This window comes from Dermacentor albipictus, chromosome 1 (genome assembly GCF_038994185.2).
Source record: "Dermacentor albipictus isolate Rhodes 1998 colony chromosome 1, USDA_Dalb.pri_finalv2, whole genome shotgun sequence".
Lineage (NCBI taxonomy): Eukaryota > Metazoa > Arthropoda > Arachnida > Ixodida > Ixodidae > Dermacentor > Dermacentor albipictus.
The window spans coordinates 132,518,575-132,537,442 of NC_091821.1; the positions used below are offsets into that span (position 1 = coordinate 132,518,575).

Below are 18,868 nucleotides of genomic sequence, written 5' to 3' on the forward strand. Positions count from 1 at the left end.
GATTGGACTTAGATCGGACTGGATTAAATCACCGCAAGAAAAGCACAAGCTTGTGTCAAATTATTTCATAGTTGCAATAAAAAATAATACTTTTTCAACTTTTATTCAATTACATTTTTACTTTCTTTATTTTTAGCACTTTTATACTTACACGCCGCTTTGCGATTGTTACCGCGTGAAGCGCTGCAAGCTGCTCAGCGCCTGAAATGTCGGCTGCTTGAAGTAAAACCGCAGGATGGGCATTGAAAGGGTAGTAATTGGTAAGATATCAAAGTAATTAGTTCAAAAACTACATGATGACCATTTCTTTTAACTGCGTTGGCATGATAGTTCTCTTAGACGTCACGCTAATGTCGACTTTATGCGAGGATAGACTTACAGCGCTTGCATGTAAACAAAGTAAAACGCACTCGTCCTTTCCAATGTCGAATCGCCAACGGACACAGTTTGTTGTCTTTCAGCAGTATGAGCGCTAACTGTAAGGTGTATCGCCTAATGCCTCTCCCATAACGTTAATGATCATTTTGTTGCAAGTCTAATAGCACCAGTTGTCGTTGAAGGTGTTGCGAGATCTGCATTATGGGCCGGCATGCTACCGATGCATCAAATGTCTAATGCTAGATATGTATCATCTGTACTTTCAGGTGGTGGAACAGGATTTATTGGAGCAGCACTAAGAAATGCCTTGAGTAAACTTGGTTATGATGTAATGATTGTGTCAAGGAAGCCTGGTGCCAATGTGCTAACGTGGGTATGTATATAGTAAAATAACATTAAAAGTAAATTATTTTGTCGTAAACCCTTTCGCGAAATCATTTCACAAAATTCAGTAGCCATTATGACTTGCGTTGAGTCGTTCCTTTTACTCTTTATTCTGCTGTATCAGCGGCAATTTCTGTGAGCGGTATATATGCTAAGCGACGTACGCTTGTATGATCGAACGACTGGCCGCGTGCCTAATTGTGAAATATATATGAATGCAGTTGCGTGAACAATGAACTTCATCAGTTTCAGCTCGTTCCAATTAGCTTAAATGCATTTTGGCGTATAAGTTCAGCCACTTTAGCATTCTTAATTCTTTCTTTTTAACGCTTTCCTTCTATATATATTTTTTTCTTGCATGGAAGTGAGTGTCAGGTGAATAAACTCAGCTTGATAATTTGGCAGTGATTAAAGCATGCCAATAATGTAAACATAAGCTTTATAATTTCACTTTTTGACATGATTTGGCTTGTCACAGCCACATCACATAGGATACATGAAGTATGTAGGAATCTATCACAATTGCTGATTATAGTTCAGTCTGCTTGTCACTATTTTTTTATTTATTATAGAACTGCTATATTGCTTACTGGTAAAGTGTTTCCTATCTGCTTTGACACTGCATCACTGAAGGATCAATTGGTTAATTCTATGTCATTGCCAACTTCAGGCTTCTTTGAATTATTACTTTGGAGCACAGCATTACACCTCATGAAAAATAGACTGTGAACACATTAATAAGCATGCAGTCTTGGTGGCAATACTTACCAGCGATGCTCTAGTTATTAAAAGAAGTAATACACTCTTGTGAGTATGGCACATACTTTTTTATTTTCTTTAAGATCTTGGCCTAAAGTGATTGTTGTTGTTCCCTTCCCACAGACTGACCTGGCAGAAAAAGGCCTTCCTGAGTGTGCAGCTGTTTTCAGCTTAGCGGGGCAGAATGTCATGGATCCTTTGCGAAGGCATGTGCATATGTGATATTGAGTGTTTCCACCGTGTGCACATTTTCTTGTGCTCCATTTTGTTTTGCAGTTCCACAAGTAAAAATAACTGTGAAGTTATGAATTTATAAGCTCCGCTCCATCTCACCCATTACATTCAGTGCTCTGAAACCTATGCATCCTGTCAGCCAACCATGAACCTGCTGTGTGTCTTGGGGAAGGAAGAAGGCTTGTCTGTTGTGCATTTTTGATCCACTCATAATCCTTTTATTCAACTGGTGTCACATGCAGGGGGATTATTAATGAACAGTGGAGGAGCTTTGTTCTGATTCTTATTCCTGGTTAGTTTACCGGACGTCGTATAGTTTTTGCTGCACTACAGAAAAAGGTCAGACAAAGGTGTAGTTTTGGTGCCTCTATTCTACCCTGCTCATGTGGCTAAATGAGTAATCCACAACTTAAAGAGGCCCTGCAAGGTCGTTTTTGGATAATCATATTTGTTATAGAACTATTCTCAGCATGTCATAGAACACAGAGCAAAAATAATTGTGAAAATTGACCTGCCCAAACGCAAGTTATTGGTCAGAGAAAATTCAAATACAAAGAAAATGAGAGCTACCCTCCACTCAAATTTTCGCGGCTTTAAGATGCAGATTTCACTTTCCGATAACGTCTTATGGTGCCTTAATGGGAGTTGGCACGCCCAGGTTGGCAAGCCTGCTCAGTGATGGCGTTCCATGGCCTCCGTGATCAGTTGGTGCATGGTTTAATCTCAGAGGCCATTGCTTCACATTTATAACAGCTCCCGTGAGCTGGCTGTTGGCACGCCAAAGTGCTCAGCATGTGTTGCATCATTCTTGTGATTGCAGCACCTAGCCCGTGGCTCTGTGATAGATAAAATGGTTGTAAAATGCAGTGACGTAGGTTTTTTCGCAGTACTCGCAATATTGTGCGAACTTAAATCGCACATTACATTTTTGACCAATCATCATAGCGACACACTTGTTCGTCACATCCTGTCTACGAAGTGCACAAAAGTGCCACATTGAGGCGATGACACCTGTGCTGTTCAGCAAGCGCTCACTGGCACATTTCGGGGCCCCTTTAATTCAGTATGCCTTTCTGTGTGCCATGTTTGGTTTGAGCTAGAGATTTTACTGGAAATACAAAGACAGAAAGGACAACTAGTGGCAGGTGCTAATTTGGTGGTAGGACAGCGTGACCTGCTAACTATGCTGTCTTGTGTGTCAGTCATGACACACAACATGACCCTTATTGGAAGCTTTTTCATAGCCTGATGCATATTTGATTTCCATCCTATGTTACTCTACAAAAGGGGTGCATTGTGCAGGTTTGGCATGGATATCATTAACATTGTGAGACTTCTTTAAGTCCACTGCAAGACGAAGGCCTCTTTTAGAGATCTACATATCACATCTGTCCTGCATCAACTGCACTGTTCCTACAGCTGCAGATTTCTTAATTTCAACACTCTGTTTAATTTTCTATCGCCCTATGTGCATCAGCTGCATATTTGTAGGTGGCAGGTGATGTACCATGTGCCAATGCTTTGGAGATTAAAACATGATAAAATGGGAACATGTAGAGGAAGAAAAATGTTGACAACCAGCAGAATGTTTGCTTTTTTTTTTAACATTTAGTTGGTTGCATCTTCTGAAAGTTAAACACAGAAACTATCCACATACAAATGGGTTAGTCCATGCCAAACACACGAGCTAAAAGATCTATCCTCTCCAATTTTTTTTTAATATGGACAGTTATTAAGTCTGAAAAAATGTGAAAAAAAAATTGTGTGACTGAGCACCATTTGAATTGTATTGTTATGAGCAAAATATGATGTAAAAGAAAACAAAAAAATAATCTTAATTCAGTGAAAGCAGAAATTTTGTCTCAATACCTTAAAAAAATTGTGCTTCGCTGTGCACTCTCGTATATAGGCCCCGACCTTATTTTTAATTTAAGTAATTAATTAATTTTTATTTATTCACAATACTGACAGTCTCTTACAAGACCAAAGCAGGAGGGCATTAGCACTGCAATGCAATGAACACTACGTAACTATATTTTGACAGGCGGCATAAAAAACAGTACCTATTTTTAAACAGAAAATAATAATGCTAGTTACATGCAAACAGGACAGCGGACTGATTTATGCACCACAAAAGATACACACACCAAGAAAGCAGCCAATTGGCTCTTTGCTATGAATTTCTGTTACGCCATTTCAAATCAAATAGTCGCAATTAGAAAACCTGAACATTATTCCAATAGTTTTCAAATATTTCACATCGTCAACTGTGCACGATCGAATATGAAATTGAAGCAAGAAATGCGATTAATTTTATCCCTTGCTCAGCGGACATAATGTACCAGAGCACGCTGTTGCTTAAGGAGCTGGGCTTTTGTGGTAAAACCACAATGAATCATAATAAAATATTGTTTAGACATGACACTCGGCAGTGGTTATTGTTTGGATACTATTTATAGATGCAGCACATGTGTCATTTTGTCACATTAAAAATTAAGGCATTTCATTGCGACATACTTCATACAATAGTGGGACCATCTGCCGCAGCCATTGGGAATAAAGAAAAAAGTGCTTTTCTTTCGCTCACTCTGCCATTGCCGCAGATGATCCACATTTCTGGTTTGGGCGCAATGGCATACACAAACAGTATTTGGGCCGCAAGGCTGCCTTTCTGAACTTAGTGTGGTAATGCATGACTGCGTTTACTCAGAAGAGCACCGAGTTTGCTAACAAACTGCTTAGTTATTTCGAAGGCTCCCTTCGTGCTTTTAAAATAGAGCATGCATGCTTTTTAACATGCACTATAATGACAGAAACATTCTAGTGTCACAAATACAACGATGTGCAAATTGTCTTATATTGCTGGTGAGAAGGCTGTATATTATTCGCAAGGTATTAGAAAAAGGTTCGATATTTGATTTGCTTCTAGCACTATTCAGTTCACATTCAATTTGACTTTTTTTGTTCTGGTTTTCATTTTGGTTCACCCACTGAACACTGTTTAGTTTTGGTTCAACTCCAAAGTGAAAAAAAAATAATAGTTCAAACCAGTCTGAACTGGCTCAAGTTGCTTGTCAAGGGCCCAGTAACACTTTTTCACACAACAGCCTGTTGTTAATTAGCACTAACAAAGAGGTCAGCACCTGCTCTTCACAGTTGCACTGGGGACAAGCAAAAATTATGTGCTCAGTTATCTTGGGTACTTTGCACAGATCACAGTCTGGCGTGTCTGGACTCAGATGCAGTGCAAATATTGTCGTGTAAATGCAATGCCTAGTCTGCCCCCCTACGCAATACGTTGAAAACCATCCTAACTGCGACGCTATTTCTAAAATCACAGGAATATGGTGTGTATTTACGAATGAGGCAGCATAGTTGAGCCACAAGTGCAGGTAGTGCATGGATGAAGAGCTCCAGAAAAGATGGCCAACCTGAACTGAAAATCGCTGATTTTTCTTTTTAGTTTTGCTCTGGAGTGCAAAAGATTAACTCTCCAGTTCAGTTCCAGTTCAAGCAAACGTATTTTTTTTTTTTTCTCTCCCCAGTTTTCAGTTCAGTTTCACTTCAATAGGGTACCTTGTCTGCAACACCCTCCTGAGAAAAATGTAGTCAGTGCATAACATTTCTCGCCACCCTGAGGTGTTTATTGCCGTGAGGATGTACTGCTGGTCAACGATGCCGTATGAAGTAGACCAAACTTCACAAATCTTTTGCCTAAAAAGAAAACATTATAAAACCAGGAAACAAATTGCTGGGTGTCCTTTTATGAAACAACCACCCTTTCATATTTGTAAGTGGCCCACCTCAATGTGGAATTTACAGGTGAAAATGTGATACAAATATAATTTTTGCATCTTTGGTATAACTTTTCTCTAACATTTCATGGTTGCATGCCAAAATATTTTAGCCAGTTACTTGGACGCAATGCCAGTAATAGTTAACAAAACAACTATGGATAAATCTTTAAAGCTTCTATAAAGAATGTCAATTGTGCCATAAATTGTCCTTTTTGCCCACATTATAAATATATTAGGTATAAAGTCAGGACCTACAATTGAGAATGCATAGTAAATCATAACGTTTCTAAGTTATTGAGTGGAAATTTCCACTTTCATTGAATTAAGGTTCATTTTTTTAGTTATTTTTTTTCTTATACAGGTTTTGCTCTTAAAGGTCAAATTCTAGTGGCACTCAGGCAGACTAAATTTTTTTTTTAACAAAATACTTCGGGAATGCATTTTGTTTAGACCCAATACACGACCACAATTTTTTAATTGGAAGTCGGAGGGAGTCGAGTTTTCGGCTGATGCATGTAGCGCGGAATGACTGAAATACACATAAAATTTCAAATAGCCATAGTTGGCTGTTTTGGCATTTGTGAACTCAAGTGATTAGCTTGTTCTGAAAAATTCATCGGGGTTAAAGTAATAATCGAATAATCAGAAAGTTTATCTATCACTCACTCAGCCCTAAATCCAAAGTCCTTCGGTAGCATTAGTGTCAATGCCTCAAGCCTCACTGTGTGTCGAGACTAAAGTAAAGTAGTGACAGTAATACAATATTTTTCGCTTCACATTTTTATCTGCAACACTGCAAGGCTTACTGACTAAATGTTTGATAATAAAACTCTTGTTGTAAACTAACCTGACATCTATTCAACCATAGGTGGACCCCTGGTTTCCGGCAGAATGTCTATGCAAGCAGAGTCGAAACAACAAAAGCGCTGGCTGATGCTATCCAAAAAATGGAGAGCCCACCTAAAGCATTTGTCTCCATCTCAGGAGTTGGTAAGCCTGATTTTAATATCTTTTCTAAAGCATTTGTAAAACAGCAACAGTTTCAGGTAGTTTTGGCTCCTGTTACTACACATGTAGGTGTCTTGTTGACATTTAAATTATAACTGTCTGCTTCAACACAGGTGAATTTGCTTAAATTCACTAAACAGGACCATGAGATTCCTCACTGCTAATAAATTTCGTATTTTTATGATATTAAATCCAACAGTCATGGTCCCCATGAGATTCTCCAAAAGCTGTGCACAACTTAAATGAGAACTCCCTATCTACATGTCCATGATAGTACATACACATATTAAAGCACAGACACCATCAACTACATTTTCATATAAACACATGAGTATTATATGTATCAATTGGTTTCACTTGTATGGGAGACACTTATACACAGAATTAACACACCTTAGGAGAAATGAAAATAAAATATAACCTGAGCTGTTTGTGAAACCAATGGTGGGTTTTCAGGATTATTCTGTCACAAAATATCTATTTTTTTAATTTGTAAATATTATGCCGAGTTAAGTTAAATTTTAATTGGTTGAGGCAACTATCTTGTCATTGTTCTCAAAAAGGAAGTTGTACTCAAGAGGAATTTTTGCCACAAATTCTGAATATGCTTTGCTATTGTAAAAGGTTTTATTCCAGAAATAAAGAAAAGGCAGATAGTGTTCTAGACAATGAGCATTTATTTGGTTGCCAGTGACAATTTGGCCTGTTGTCATTATGGTCCTGAATTCATGCAATGTGCTTATTTTAATTTTGTGCTTCTGTGTTTGACATACTGTCATTGTGAGAATATAAAAAAAATTGTAATAGTTACATCACTTGACAATATTTATATATAGTTATGGGTGCAAAATAGTGGCTTGTTGGTCGAGTTGGTTCATGGTACTTGGTAAGGGTATGCCAGCAAACAGAAAGGATAACTAGAAAAAATTGTGATGCAAGACACAAAGTAAGGAGCAGGAAGGGTGCGCCAGCACCCTTCCTGTTCTTTTTTCTGTGTCCTGCCTCACGATTCTTTCTAGTTATTCTTTCTGTTTGCTGGCATACCCTTGCCAAGTTATGGCTGGTTAAACACTACTCAACTTCACAGGTGAAAATGTGGCATTTTCTGTGGTTCAAGCACTTTATTTTATGATGTTTATTTTTGGGGGGCAATTACAAAATGAAAAATAATGTCGATGGTGCAGGATGGGTGATGCTGTGCACAAATTCATCCATACAGAGTACATCAGCTCTATTTAAAGAGACACTAGAGGCAACTATTAAGTCATCGTGGTCTGTTAAAATACCATTTCAGAAACCTTGTAGTGCTTGTTTCTTGTTAAGAAAAGACTTAGTTTAAAAGAAAATCGCATCTGAAGGGTCTGCATGCCTCTAGCGCAATTCAAATCAGCTGCCCCTATGCAGGCAGTTGTCATGTTGCATACGCCATCACTGCCTTTTACTGTCGTCAGTGAGTAAAATGGTGCCCAACTGATAGCGATTGGTTTTTCGCTCGAAATGCAGAAAAGCGGCCAGAAACCAAGCCAAGACAGAGTTTTGACATTGCCGCTTCCAACTGCTCTTGGTCAAGTGGCGTAGACCACTTGGGCATCACGTGATGTCACATGGATATGGCATTGTCTGCTACTTGCAATTTGTGAGAATTTTGCGAGCCAGCAGAACCAGTGCAGCCCTACACAATAACGAAACTACTGAAACACGAAAGCGTGAGAGGCACAGAGTTGAGTGAAAATGAAACCTTTCTACCTACCATGTCGTTGTCAAGGGTAACATCAAAAAGTTATCTTTTGAATGAGTCGAAGTAGACAAGTAGCATTTTCTTCTACTTTATAATGCAATGCAATGATCTCTTTATTATGTGTGATTCAGTAATAGTGACAGAGTTATAATGAGGATTTTCTACATCATTGAGCTAGTACTTGAATGTCTCAGGGGAGTCTCAAATTGTGTCCTGCATTTACCTAAATTTCTTGCTTACTAAAACTCTATTCTCTATAATATTGATCCCTTAGACGTTCACTTTAGCTTGATATTTGCCTTTAGACTCCCTTCAAAGCTTGCTCCAGCTTAGGTCACACACTCAGTATGTGCAATGCAGTATTCACTGCATAGCTGCTGTTGAAGTGAAAGCAAACACAAAATAAGACTAGGCTGGTAGGCTGCTCTCTTGCTGCTCTCCCATTATTCTTTGTTGGAAACGGATGGCTGATTAGTGGCTGAGACCACAGCATAAGGTGAAACTTTCCTGAAAAAGTCTACAGAAGGTGCCATAGTCGGGCTTCATTTATTTTTGAAGATCGCATGTTTTTCTGGTGTTCAGCAGTTAACTAGCCTTGGCTTGTCATTGCCTAAATTTGTGATGTCAAAGGCAGTTGCTTTGGGTATTAGGAGGTGGTACTATAGCTATCCAGCTTTTATTTTATTTTCTGTAATACCAAGCATCTACTCCTGGTTTAAAGTGACCTGCTGGCACGACATGGTCACAGATATTTAGCGAAATAAAACAAAGACAAACAGAGAGGACCCACTATGAGTGCTCACTTTCGGCAAGTGGTCAATTCAAAACTGAAACAGGCATTTGTACATTGACAGCCCTATTTTTTTTTTTTTTGCCCTCCCTGTCTGTCCCAATTTCATCAATAAAGACCTGCGACCAGTTTCAGGTGTGTACTTTACAAATCTAACTTGACTAAGCATTCTTCTTCAGTTTGCTTACATTATTGCTTACAAGAGTAACATTAAAAGCTGCTATTGCACTACCTTAATATGAAAGTGTAGCTGCATTGCAGCTATACTACCACCACTTTCAAAGGTGAAGCCAAGTTCATATTGTATAGCGGGTCACTGTTAACTGCTAAGGTGTTCTCCTCCTGAGTGCAAGACTCCCGATCCTGCCCCTTGTCCTAGCAAGCACATTTAATTAAATGGGAACGAAATATAAGAACATGTGCATTCAGAGAGCTCGGCACATAGTATCTCATAAGGTCAAATTAAAATAGAGCCCTCAACTGGGTCATCTGTTATAACAAATATTGTTTGACGTAATAGTTCTGCGGAAACTCGCAAGGTTTTTTTTTTTTTCCTTCAACTGTGAGCCTTTTCTTTGGAGGAACCCGTTTGGGTTTCCTTTGCAGCAATAGCTATGATTGGGTGGATGTCTCACTTTCCCTTAATTAACAAATGTTGTTGCTTTAGAAGGACACTAAGAGAAAAATTATTTCACCTGTATTAGTAAATCACCCTTCTACAATACCAAAACACCACTCTTACAGCGAGAAGACGCTTGGTAAGCTAGAATATGTGCAAAAAGGAAAGACAGGTAGCGATGTCACCTTGAAGGTCCCACACTAGCTCGCTTTGATGTCATAGATATCGATGGTGTATGCTAGGGCCTCGTTAATGTTTTAACTGTAAAAATGGAGAACATTGTGTTTTAAAGGAGCCAAAGGCTGAACACTGCTAGCTTGGGGAAATCTTACTGAGCCAATGCGGCTCAAGCACAAAAAATTACTTTGAAATCTGTCACGTCATAGTGACATACTGGCATTGGGGTTTCACTGTGGAATTGAGGAAAGGGAACTATGAACTTCATTTTCCCTTCAAACAATGAACCCATTATTACAAAGTTAATGACAATTGAGGTTTTAAAGAATACTTAATCAGTCTGAAACTGATTTAGTGTTTCTCTTTAGTGACCCTTTAAGGTATAAAACTGAAATTATTCCCCTTACAAAGAAAGAAACGCAACCTAAAGTGTGTTTTATTGGCTGAGCATTGCAATATAGCAGTGAGGCATTACTTTGTTAGAGCTAGTTTGTGAAAACATAATTTTCTCTTGTTAATAAATACATCTGCATTAGCTCCAACATTATTGTGGCTGCAGTGTTATTGCAGTGCCACATTAAATTTTCTTCAGATAGCAGTGCTTACGAGGTGGTCTGGGGCTGCCACAAAGTGCAGGCTACTACAAGCCAGACCCTGTGAAGGAGTACACTGAGGAGAGTCCTGGTGGCGACCACGACTATCTTGCCAAACTCTGCACAAAGTGGGAAGCAGCTGCTAAACTCCCACCTGAAGTGAAGTGCCGAACTGTCACTGTGCGGTCAGGTAACACTTACGCCTTTTTTTAATAAAAAAGTTAATTTGCTTTACTGTTGAAGTGGTTTCAAAGAAAAGAGTGAGAAAAAATAAGGGGAACCGATGGGCTCAATTTTTTGTCAGTTACAACCATATGAAGCAAACAGACATTGAGGTCAGGAAAGCATAGGGGAAATTGACTTATTTTTTAATTAGGTTGTAGAAATAATAAAGAAAAGGGAAATAAAATTGATCAAAAATGCAACTTGCCACAGGTGGCAGCATAACCCACACCTTGCACATTACGCATGCAGTGCTTTACCATTAAGCTGCCTTGTCAGCTGTCCTGTCAACTTTCTCGGGTATTTCTGCATGTGTACAAGATTAGCCTTGGGAGTGTTAGCCAGCATCACTCGTAGTCATGACTGCAGGTGTGGAGCATCCCATCACATGTAGGCGTCACATAGTATGTGAACTTAGGAGCAGGCAAATAGCATGCACTTGTGGTTGAAAGAATGTTCCACATCCACCGCCATGGCCATGAGTGGTGCTGGCTAACACTCCTATGGCCAATCTCATTGGCGTAACCACAGATGTGGTTTGGGGGGTCAAAACACCCCCTGGAAATTTTCTGACGATCCCCTTGTTCCCGTTTTCCCATGGAACAGAAAGATTTAGGAGGTGGGCTGTTTTGACTGAGAAAGAGTGACATGGATGAAAGGGAAAGATTGAATGTGAAAGCAGGTTGAGGGCTGGTGGCAGTCCAAAAGGGGGGAGGGGGGGATCGTCAGAAAACCTTTAGGGGGTGTTTTGACCCCCCAAACCCACTCATCATATGATGAGAAGCCAACAAACAAAGGCACCAAAGAAAACATGGGGGAAATTACCTGTGCTTACTAATTGAATTAAAGGAATGATAAATTAATGGCAATAAAAGTGGAGGAAAAAATCACATATATATATATATATATATATATATATATATATATGTATATATATATATATATGTATAGAGAGAGAGAGGGGGGGAGAGAGTGGTAGTAGCCGGCATGGCAAACACCCCCCCCCCTCCCCCCCAAATAATTTACTGGCTATGCTACTGGCTAATCTTGTACACATACACAAATACCCAAGATAGTTGACGGGAGGACGGCTGCCATGATTACTTAATAATAAAGCACCACACATGTAATGTGGAAGATGTGGGTTTGATGGCAAGTTGTATTTTTGTCCACTTTCATATCCCTTATCCTTTTTTTATGCATCTCAATCAAAATTAACACCCAATTTCTTGTATGTTTTCCCTGGCTTTATTCTTTATATGATTGTAACTTTCAAACAGAAGCTATGTTATGAAAGGCTGCCCTTTTCCTTAAAGGGGCCCTGCAACACTGTTTTCAAGCCACCATATTTGCTCTAGATCTATTCTCAGCATGTCAAAGAACAGAGAGAAAAAGGAATTATAAATAATGCAATCAAAATCAATTTATTGGTGAGATAAATTTTGATATACAAGCAAAGTGAGGGTTACTCTCAACTTGAATTTTCGCGGCTCCAGATGCCACATTTCACTCTCCCGTGACGTGGTGCCAATAGAAGCAGGGCACTAGTAGAAGTCAGCACGTCACAGTTGCCAAGCCTGCTCAGCCTGTTCATGGCATTCCTATGGCCCCCGTGATCGGGTGGCACGCAGTTTGATCTCGAAGGCCATGGTGCCACTTTTATGGTTGCAACAGCTTCTGTAAGGCAGCTGTTGGTGTGCCAAAGTGCTCTGCATGTTGATGTCTTGTTACCACGGTTGCAATGCCTCGCCTATGTCTGTGCGTTACTTAAAATGGTTGTAAAACGTAATGGCAAAGTTTTTTTCGCCGTACTTGCAATATTGTGCAAACATAAATCACACGTTAACTTTTTAACCAATGATCATAGTCTCTTTGATGCCACGTCCTGTCTACGAAGTACACGAAATTGTTGCATCGACGCGATGCTGTCAGTGCTGCTCAACAAGTTTTCCCTGGTGAATTACAGGGTCGCGCCCCTAGGCAACTTCATTAACTTGGTAAGCATAATGGTCTGAAAATAAAGAAATTTGTGTCTTAACATGAAATCACATGAATTTATCCTCATATTCATGGTTTTGCATTTATGTTTTCTGCAAGCGCTTGCACATGTAGCAAGAACTATCAATCTGAAAGTATGTGCAGGTTTTCTTGAAGCAGTCTTCTCACTCTTGATTAAGAGAAAATTAAGGGACAAACAAGGCAGAGTGCTGATCTTGTGTGGCAACTTGCACTTTTCTTGCAAGGTTTCAGCTTCAACCCGACTGCAACAGAATAAGTCTTGCAACAAAATAAATGTTTATATGTGCAGTACCATTTTTGTAAACATATTACAGAGAATGTTTTTTTTTTTCTTTGGAGTTGCTTTATGTATATTTTGCTATTTCTTTGCAGTCCTAATAACAATTATAACTCTCTTGTTGCCATGTGTTGCAGTGCTGTAGCTGCATCATGGCATCTGAACCAAGTCATTTATTTATTTTTTTTGGCATGGTTGGAATAAATCTGCCTAGCTCTTGTATGTGGGCTCACGTTTCACTTAATGGGCACTGAAAATAATGACTAAGTTAGGCTGGACGCGCAGACCATTCATTCGGGTCCTACACAACTTTTCTTCAGCAGATAAAGGTAGCTTGTTAGTAGGGAAATTTGTGATCCTGAATTACCTCGACACAAATATTTTGGTGCTGATGATACTGTATGTATGACATATTTCGTGGTTTTATGGTGGACTTCGGTCACTTCTTTGTAGTAACAGTCTTGAGTTTTCCCAAGTTGGATTTTTTTTTTGCATTAGTACAATGGCTATCATTACTAGTCTCTATGAAACCACAGTCTATGATACCACAGGGAGCCACTTTAGTTCTTCAAAAGTCACTCAATTTTAATAATGTAGGACCTCCTTTTACTCTGGCTGCTCCCTTCTGATGCACTGCTTCTGTTTTATTTTTCCTCTACACGCTCGAGGCATGTAAGTGGCATTCCACACATGTTATGAGCTCACACTTGTAGATGCCATGTCCAACAAAAAAACAACTAAAAATAAACACCTTTTTTGTATTGGTAAACAAATTTGCAGGTACTACATGCTGTGGGAACCGGTTTAAGTGAACCTTCTATTTGTGTTTGCGAAGAATGCTGGTCTTGTTATTGACCATTTGGAAGTTAGAGCACATGACCAAGTTGGACACATTTTCACCAAGAAACGCCTAGCTCAACATAAAGTTGTGGTCCTTGGAACGTTTGGATTCCACGCATGACAAAGATGAAATGACGAAGACAGTGTGGTAATGACTGGATGACAATACTGGAATGATGACGATAGAAGAACTGCGACGACATGATGATGACACCAGAATGGCTACGACAGAATGAAGACAATAACAACAGAATAACACTATATGTCGACAATGGGATGATGATCTTAGAATAATGACGAATGTATGGTGACAACAGCATGATGTCAATGGAATGTCGATAACTGTATGATGGCAGTTGGATTATGAAGCTGGAATGATGATGATGGAATGAATACCAATGGCATCATGACGACAATATAACACGAATGTATGACGACAACGCAATAATGACGATGGCATGATGAAAGCGGCAGGACAATGACAACCCTACAATGACTATGGCACAATGACTATTGAACAACCATTACGGCATGATGACAACTGTAGGATGACGAGGCAATGATGAAGAAGGAATGGTGACAATGGAACAATGAAGAAGAATGACAACAATGGAATGATGAAGGCGATATGCCAATGCCATCATGACAACAGTGGGAGAATGATTCTTAAAGGGACACTAAAGACAAATACTAATGCAAAAGAATAGAAAGTTGGGCCGGTTGGTACGGTAACACGATTTTGAATTGTAGCGCGAAGTGACACAGAGTGAGTCCTCCCTGCTTCTAGTCTCTGTCTGTGTCACTTCGCGCTACAATTCAAAATCATGCCAATACTAAGTTGATGTGGACTGTTTAAATACCATTTCAGAAACCTCGCAATGCTTGTTTTGTACCAAGAAAAGACTTAGTTTACGAGAAAATTGCATCTGAAGGGTCTGAGTGCCTTTTTCAAAATTCAAGTCTCCCACTACCGAATCGTGGGAGTGGTGATGTTGCATACGCCATCACCACCCTTTGCTGCCATCGGTGAGTAAAACGGTGCCCAACAGACTGCAGTACTAAGCCAAGACAGAGTTGTGGCTTCGCCGCTGAAGCTGCTTCTTGGTCTGCGTAGACCGTTCGGGCATTCGACGACATCACATGGAAGTTGAATTCTCTGCTAGAGTTTGTGCGGGTTTCACGAGCCAACAAAACCAGCACTGCACTACGCAATAATGAAACTACTGAAACACCAAAACATGGGCAGCGCAGAGTCGAGCGAAAACTAAACCTTTCGACCGCTTGCGTCGTTGTCAAAAATAACACAAATTAGTTCTTTCTAAAAATGAAATAAAACTGGACAAGTAGTATTTTCTTTCGTTTTATAATGCAGTGTAATGATGTTTTTATAATGAGTGGTTGAGTACTAGTGACAGAATTTAAACGAGTGCCTTGGTCATTGGGCAAGTACTTGAATGTCCCAGGGGAGTCTCTAATCGTGTCCTGCATTTACGTAAATTTCTCGATTACCAAGGCTCTGTTAGCAATAATATTGACACCTTAGATATTCTCGAGCACTAATCTATCACTTTAACTTGACTTAATATTTGCCTTTAGTGTCCTTTTAAATGATAATGATGGTATGACGACGACAGCATGTTGACAATGAGATGACAATGATGACATGACAACAATCGAGCGACAAAGCTGGAATGATTATGATAGAACCACAATGGCATCACAGTGATGGCAAGACCATGAATACATGACTGTATGACGACAATGCAATGATGACTATGGCATGACAGTGGTGGTATCATCATGATGGAATGGCAACAGCATGATTACAGCAGCGTGATGACGATGAAATAATAATGACAACGTGATCATGGCGGCGGTATGATGACGCAAGGATGACAAGAGAATGGAGACAGTGGAACGATGATGATGGCTTAACAATGAAGGCATGTTCACAATGGAATGAAGGTGATAAAATAATGATGACAAAAGGACAAGGACGGCATGCAACGATACCATGTTTGTGTTGGAGCTCTCATTGGCACTTACGTACCTCACCTGCCACCCAAGGTCGCATTAGTTCGCACTATCTCCAGTGCCGGTTTGTACTATGCCCAGCATCCAACATTCGTGCAAGACAGCACCTTCGTGTGTATATATAGTATATCCACAAATATATCTGCCAAGATACCAACTGACCCTGCAGCAGCAACACCAAACCCACGAGGTTAGGCAAAGAAAGCTTCACTTAAAAAGAGCAAATGTGTTTTCAAAATGTGTTTTCAGCAGCTGGCCAAAAATGGGAGCAGGAAAAGAGGTGCTGGCACTTTTCAAGTGATTATGACTACTTCTTAGAGATACTGGAAGGGGCTTAAGGACCAACTGCAGTGAAATTTAACTCTGGCGAAATTGGTTATAAATCATTAGTTTATACTAGTGCAAGATCAAGGCAATCTTGTCAAAGCTACAGTGCCACTAATCATATAATTTTTTTAAGTAACAGCCTTTAAGTAGCACTTGATGCAGGCACCTGGTGGATAGCGGATCTGACACAGATCTCGGGACATGGCCTCTATGATTTTCAGCGTGCCACGGGCACTACCAAATCTTCGAGGTGCCACATTGGTTCTCAATGTTTCGAGTTCCATCACATTTCTAATGAGCAGTAATGCTGGTGCTTTTTTGAGATTTTAATGATGCATTGACATTATTTTGAATGTGAAATCTTGACTTCTCTATATCTACACTGTTTCAAACTAGGCTTTTTACGCGTTCCAAAATTTTGTTGCAGTTGCCCTTTATGGTAGTAGCTTCTCCACTTGCCATTCACTTTAGCATTGTGTTCCTGCATACCAAGTTGTGTGCTCCAGGTAAAGTAACCAAACACCATGTACAGTAACAGTATCCTTTTCTGCTTCATACATTACCTTTTCAGAAATTGGTTGCCGAAATGTGAATTTCCTTGCATCATGTTGCATAGTGTACATATATCAGATCGTTGTATATGTTGACTGTCTTTTATTTTGTGTAGTGTTCATTTTTATAATTTACAAATGTGGTTAAGGAGTATGTGAATATGATAATGAATACAAATTGAACAGCTTTTGTTAGTAGTTTATTTGTATTCTATTCAAGGGTATATTTAATAGTAATATTGAGTTTTTGGTTTGACTTAGTCTAATGTAGTGTGTCTGCAGCCCTCAGGGCATACAGCACAAACATCCATGAAAATAATGATTACACAGTAGCAGCTTCACGCATTTGCTGCTTGCTTTTAAGCCATCGCAGCCAAAAATAATGCTCAGCTAATGCACGAGTCTACTGCTCTGAACGAAAGCTTATTCTCTGCCTCAGGAGACATCACATAGGGACTGGCTGCTAGGCGACCATATGAAGCAAATACTTTGCATTATAACTTTTATCCTACTAATGAGAGATGCCTTGATCTTAGGCTACCTGCAAATGTGATAGATCCTATCACACTGCACTGCAATTTTTAGTGCAATAGCGTTAAGGGCGTCGTGTTGAAAAAAATCCGGCGTCGGCAGAGTTGTCCATGAGCAAAAATTTCTGTATACATTAAGTTATATGTATATGCCACGCCTTGCTATACGAGATGCGGTATATGTAGGTTATATTGCCACACCATTCTATCACTGAAGTTGCTCATACCTTGTCTTACATTCTTGACAAAGTTATTCCTTGGAATTTTGAGAATGACAGCCCACAAACAAATGTCCTGAAACAAAACATTGACACCGCATGCCTTTTATGTTAAATCTTAGACTTAAATATTAAAAGTGCAAAACAATAACAGAAACCTCAAAATGATGTAATTTCTTTGGCGTGGCTGCGCGTGACCACACAAGAGGTTGCGTTTCTAACAGAATACTCGCATTCGTGCATAGTGTTTGCCGCCATCGTTTCCCGGTAAACATTATGGTTACATAAACTGAAGTTGCCGGGAAGTGCGAGAAGCAGTAATGGATCTTTTAATGCCATTGCATTCCACTCTTGAAAGTGAAGCTTAAGTGTCCTTCAAGTTTTTACGTTGGGTTGTTGACTTTTTTCTTTGTATTCCCTTCCTCACTAACATGACCAAAACTGTATAGTGCCAGCTACATTTAAAACAATTTTCTTATGCCCTCATTGGCAGCAGTGACTGTTAGCTTTCTTGGTAGCTATTTCAGCTGAATTAATATATTTTAGTACCTTTTTAATGCCACATTCATGAAAATACACTAGCATGCTTTCAGTGCATGCTGGTGGGAAGCAGCAAAATGGCAAACTGTGTGCTCGCAGGTGTGGTGCTTGGCTCGAATGGGGGCATGGTCCAGCAGCTCTACTGGCCCTTCTTCTTCGGCCTGGGTGGGCCAGTGGCAAGTGGTACCCAGTTCATGCCTTGGGTCCACATCAGTGATATTGTTGGCATTCTCATTCATGCCATGAGCAAGGAAGGCCTCACAGGTGTTCTCAATGGGGTTGCTCCACAAATCGTTACCAATGCGGAATTCACCAAGGAGTTCGCACGTGCCATGTGGCGGCCAGCACTGTTTCCACTGCCAAAATTTGTACTGGATCTGGCCTTTAGCCCTGAAAGAGCCACTATGATGACAGAAGGGCAGAAAGTGATCCCAAAACGTACACTTGAGTCGGGCTACAAGTACAAGTTTCCTGATGTGCAGTCTGCTTGCCAAGATGTACTTCAGCGCAAGTGAGTGAGACAGCGCTCGCACAGTTTTCAAGCCAAGCTTTTTTTTCTTTGGCTTGCAGCAAATCTTAAATAAAGTTTAATGTTTTCATGGGACTGCATTTGTGTCTTGTGGAGTTCTTTATAAAATAAATTGATCGTTTTCAGTGGGTTCCATTGTTATTCTGAGTACCGTAGACATATTGTGAAAAACTCAGAATCCAAAGGTAACCAAAGATTTCCAATTGAAAAGTGGTCATTGTCACTGGTATTCAAGTTTGTACAGGCCGAATAAAGTGGCTCTTCTTGTCGGTGGACAAAACAGATAAACAGGCAATAGATCTTT

General features: G+C 39.8%; 1 protein-coding gene across 3 annotated transcripts; it reads left to right on the forward strand.

Moving 5' to 3' along the window:
• Positions 1–164: 164 nt before the first annotated feature.
• LOC135896149 (epimerase family protein SDR39U1) lies at positions 165–18,639 on the forward strand. 3 transcript variants are annotated; one of them, XM_065424505.1, is made up of 6 exons: positions 165–260; positions 645–751; positions 1,645–1,727; positions 6,421–6,542; positions 10,521–10,667; positions 18,135–18,639. In XM_065424505.1, exons 1-6 carry the CDS (start codon positions 236–238, stop codon positions 18,548–18,550), a joined length of 900 nt encoding a protein of 299 aa, XP_065280577.1. In that variant the 5' UTR covers positions 165–235; the 3' UTR covers positions 18,551–18,639. The 3 variants fall into 3 exon arrangements, with proteins under 3 accessions (XP_065280577.1, XP_065280576.1, XP_065280578.1); XM_065424504.1 differs by lacking the exon at positions 165–260 and having other exon boundaries at positions 575–751; XM_065424506.1 differs by lacking the exon at positions 165–260 and having other exon boundaries at positions 10,481–10,667.
• Positions 18,640–18,868: the final 229 nt, after the last annotated feature.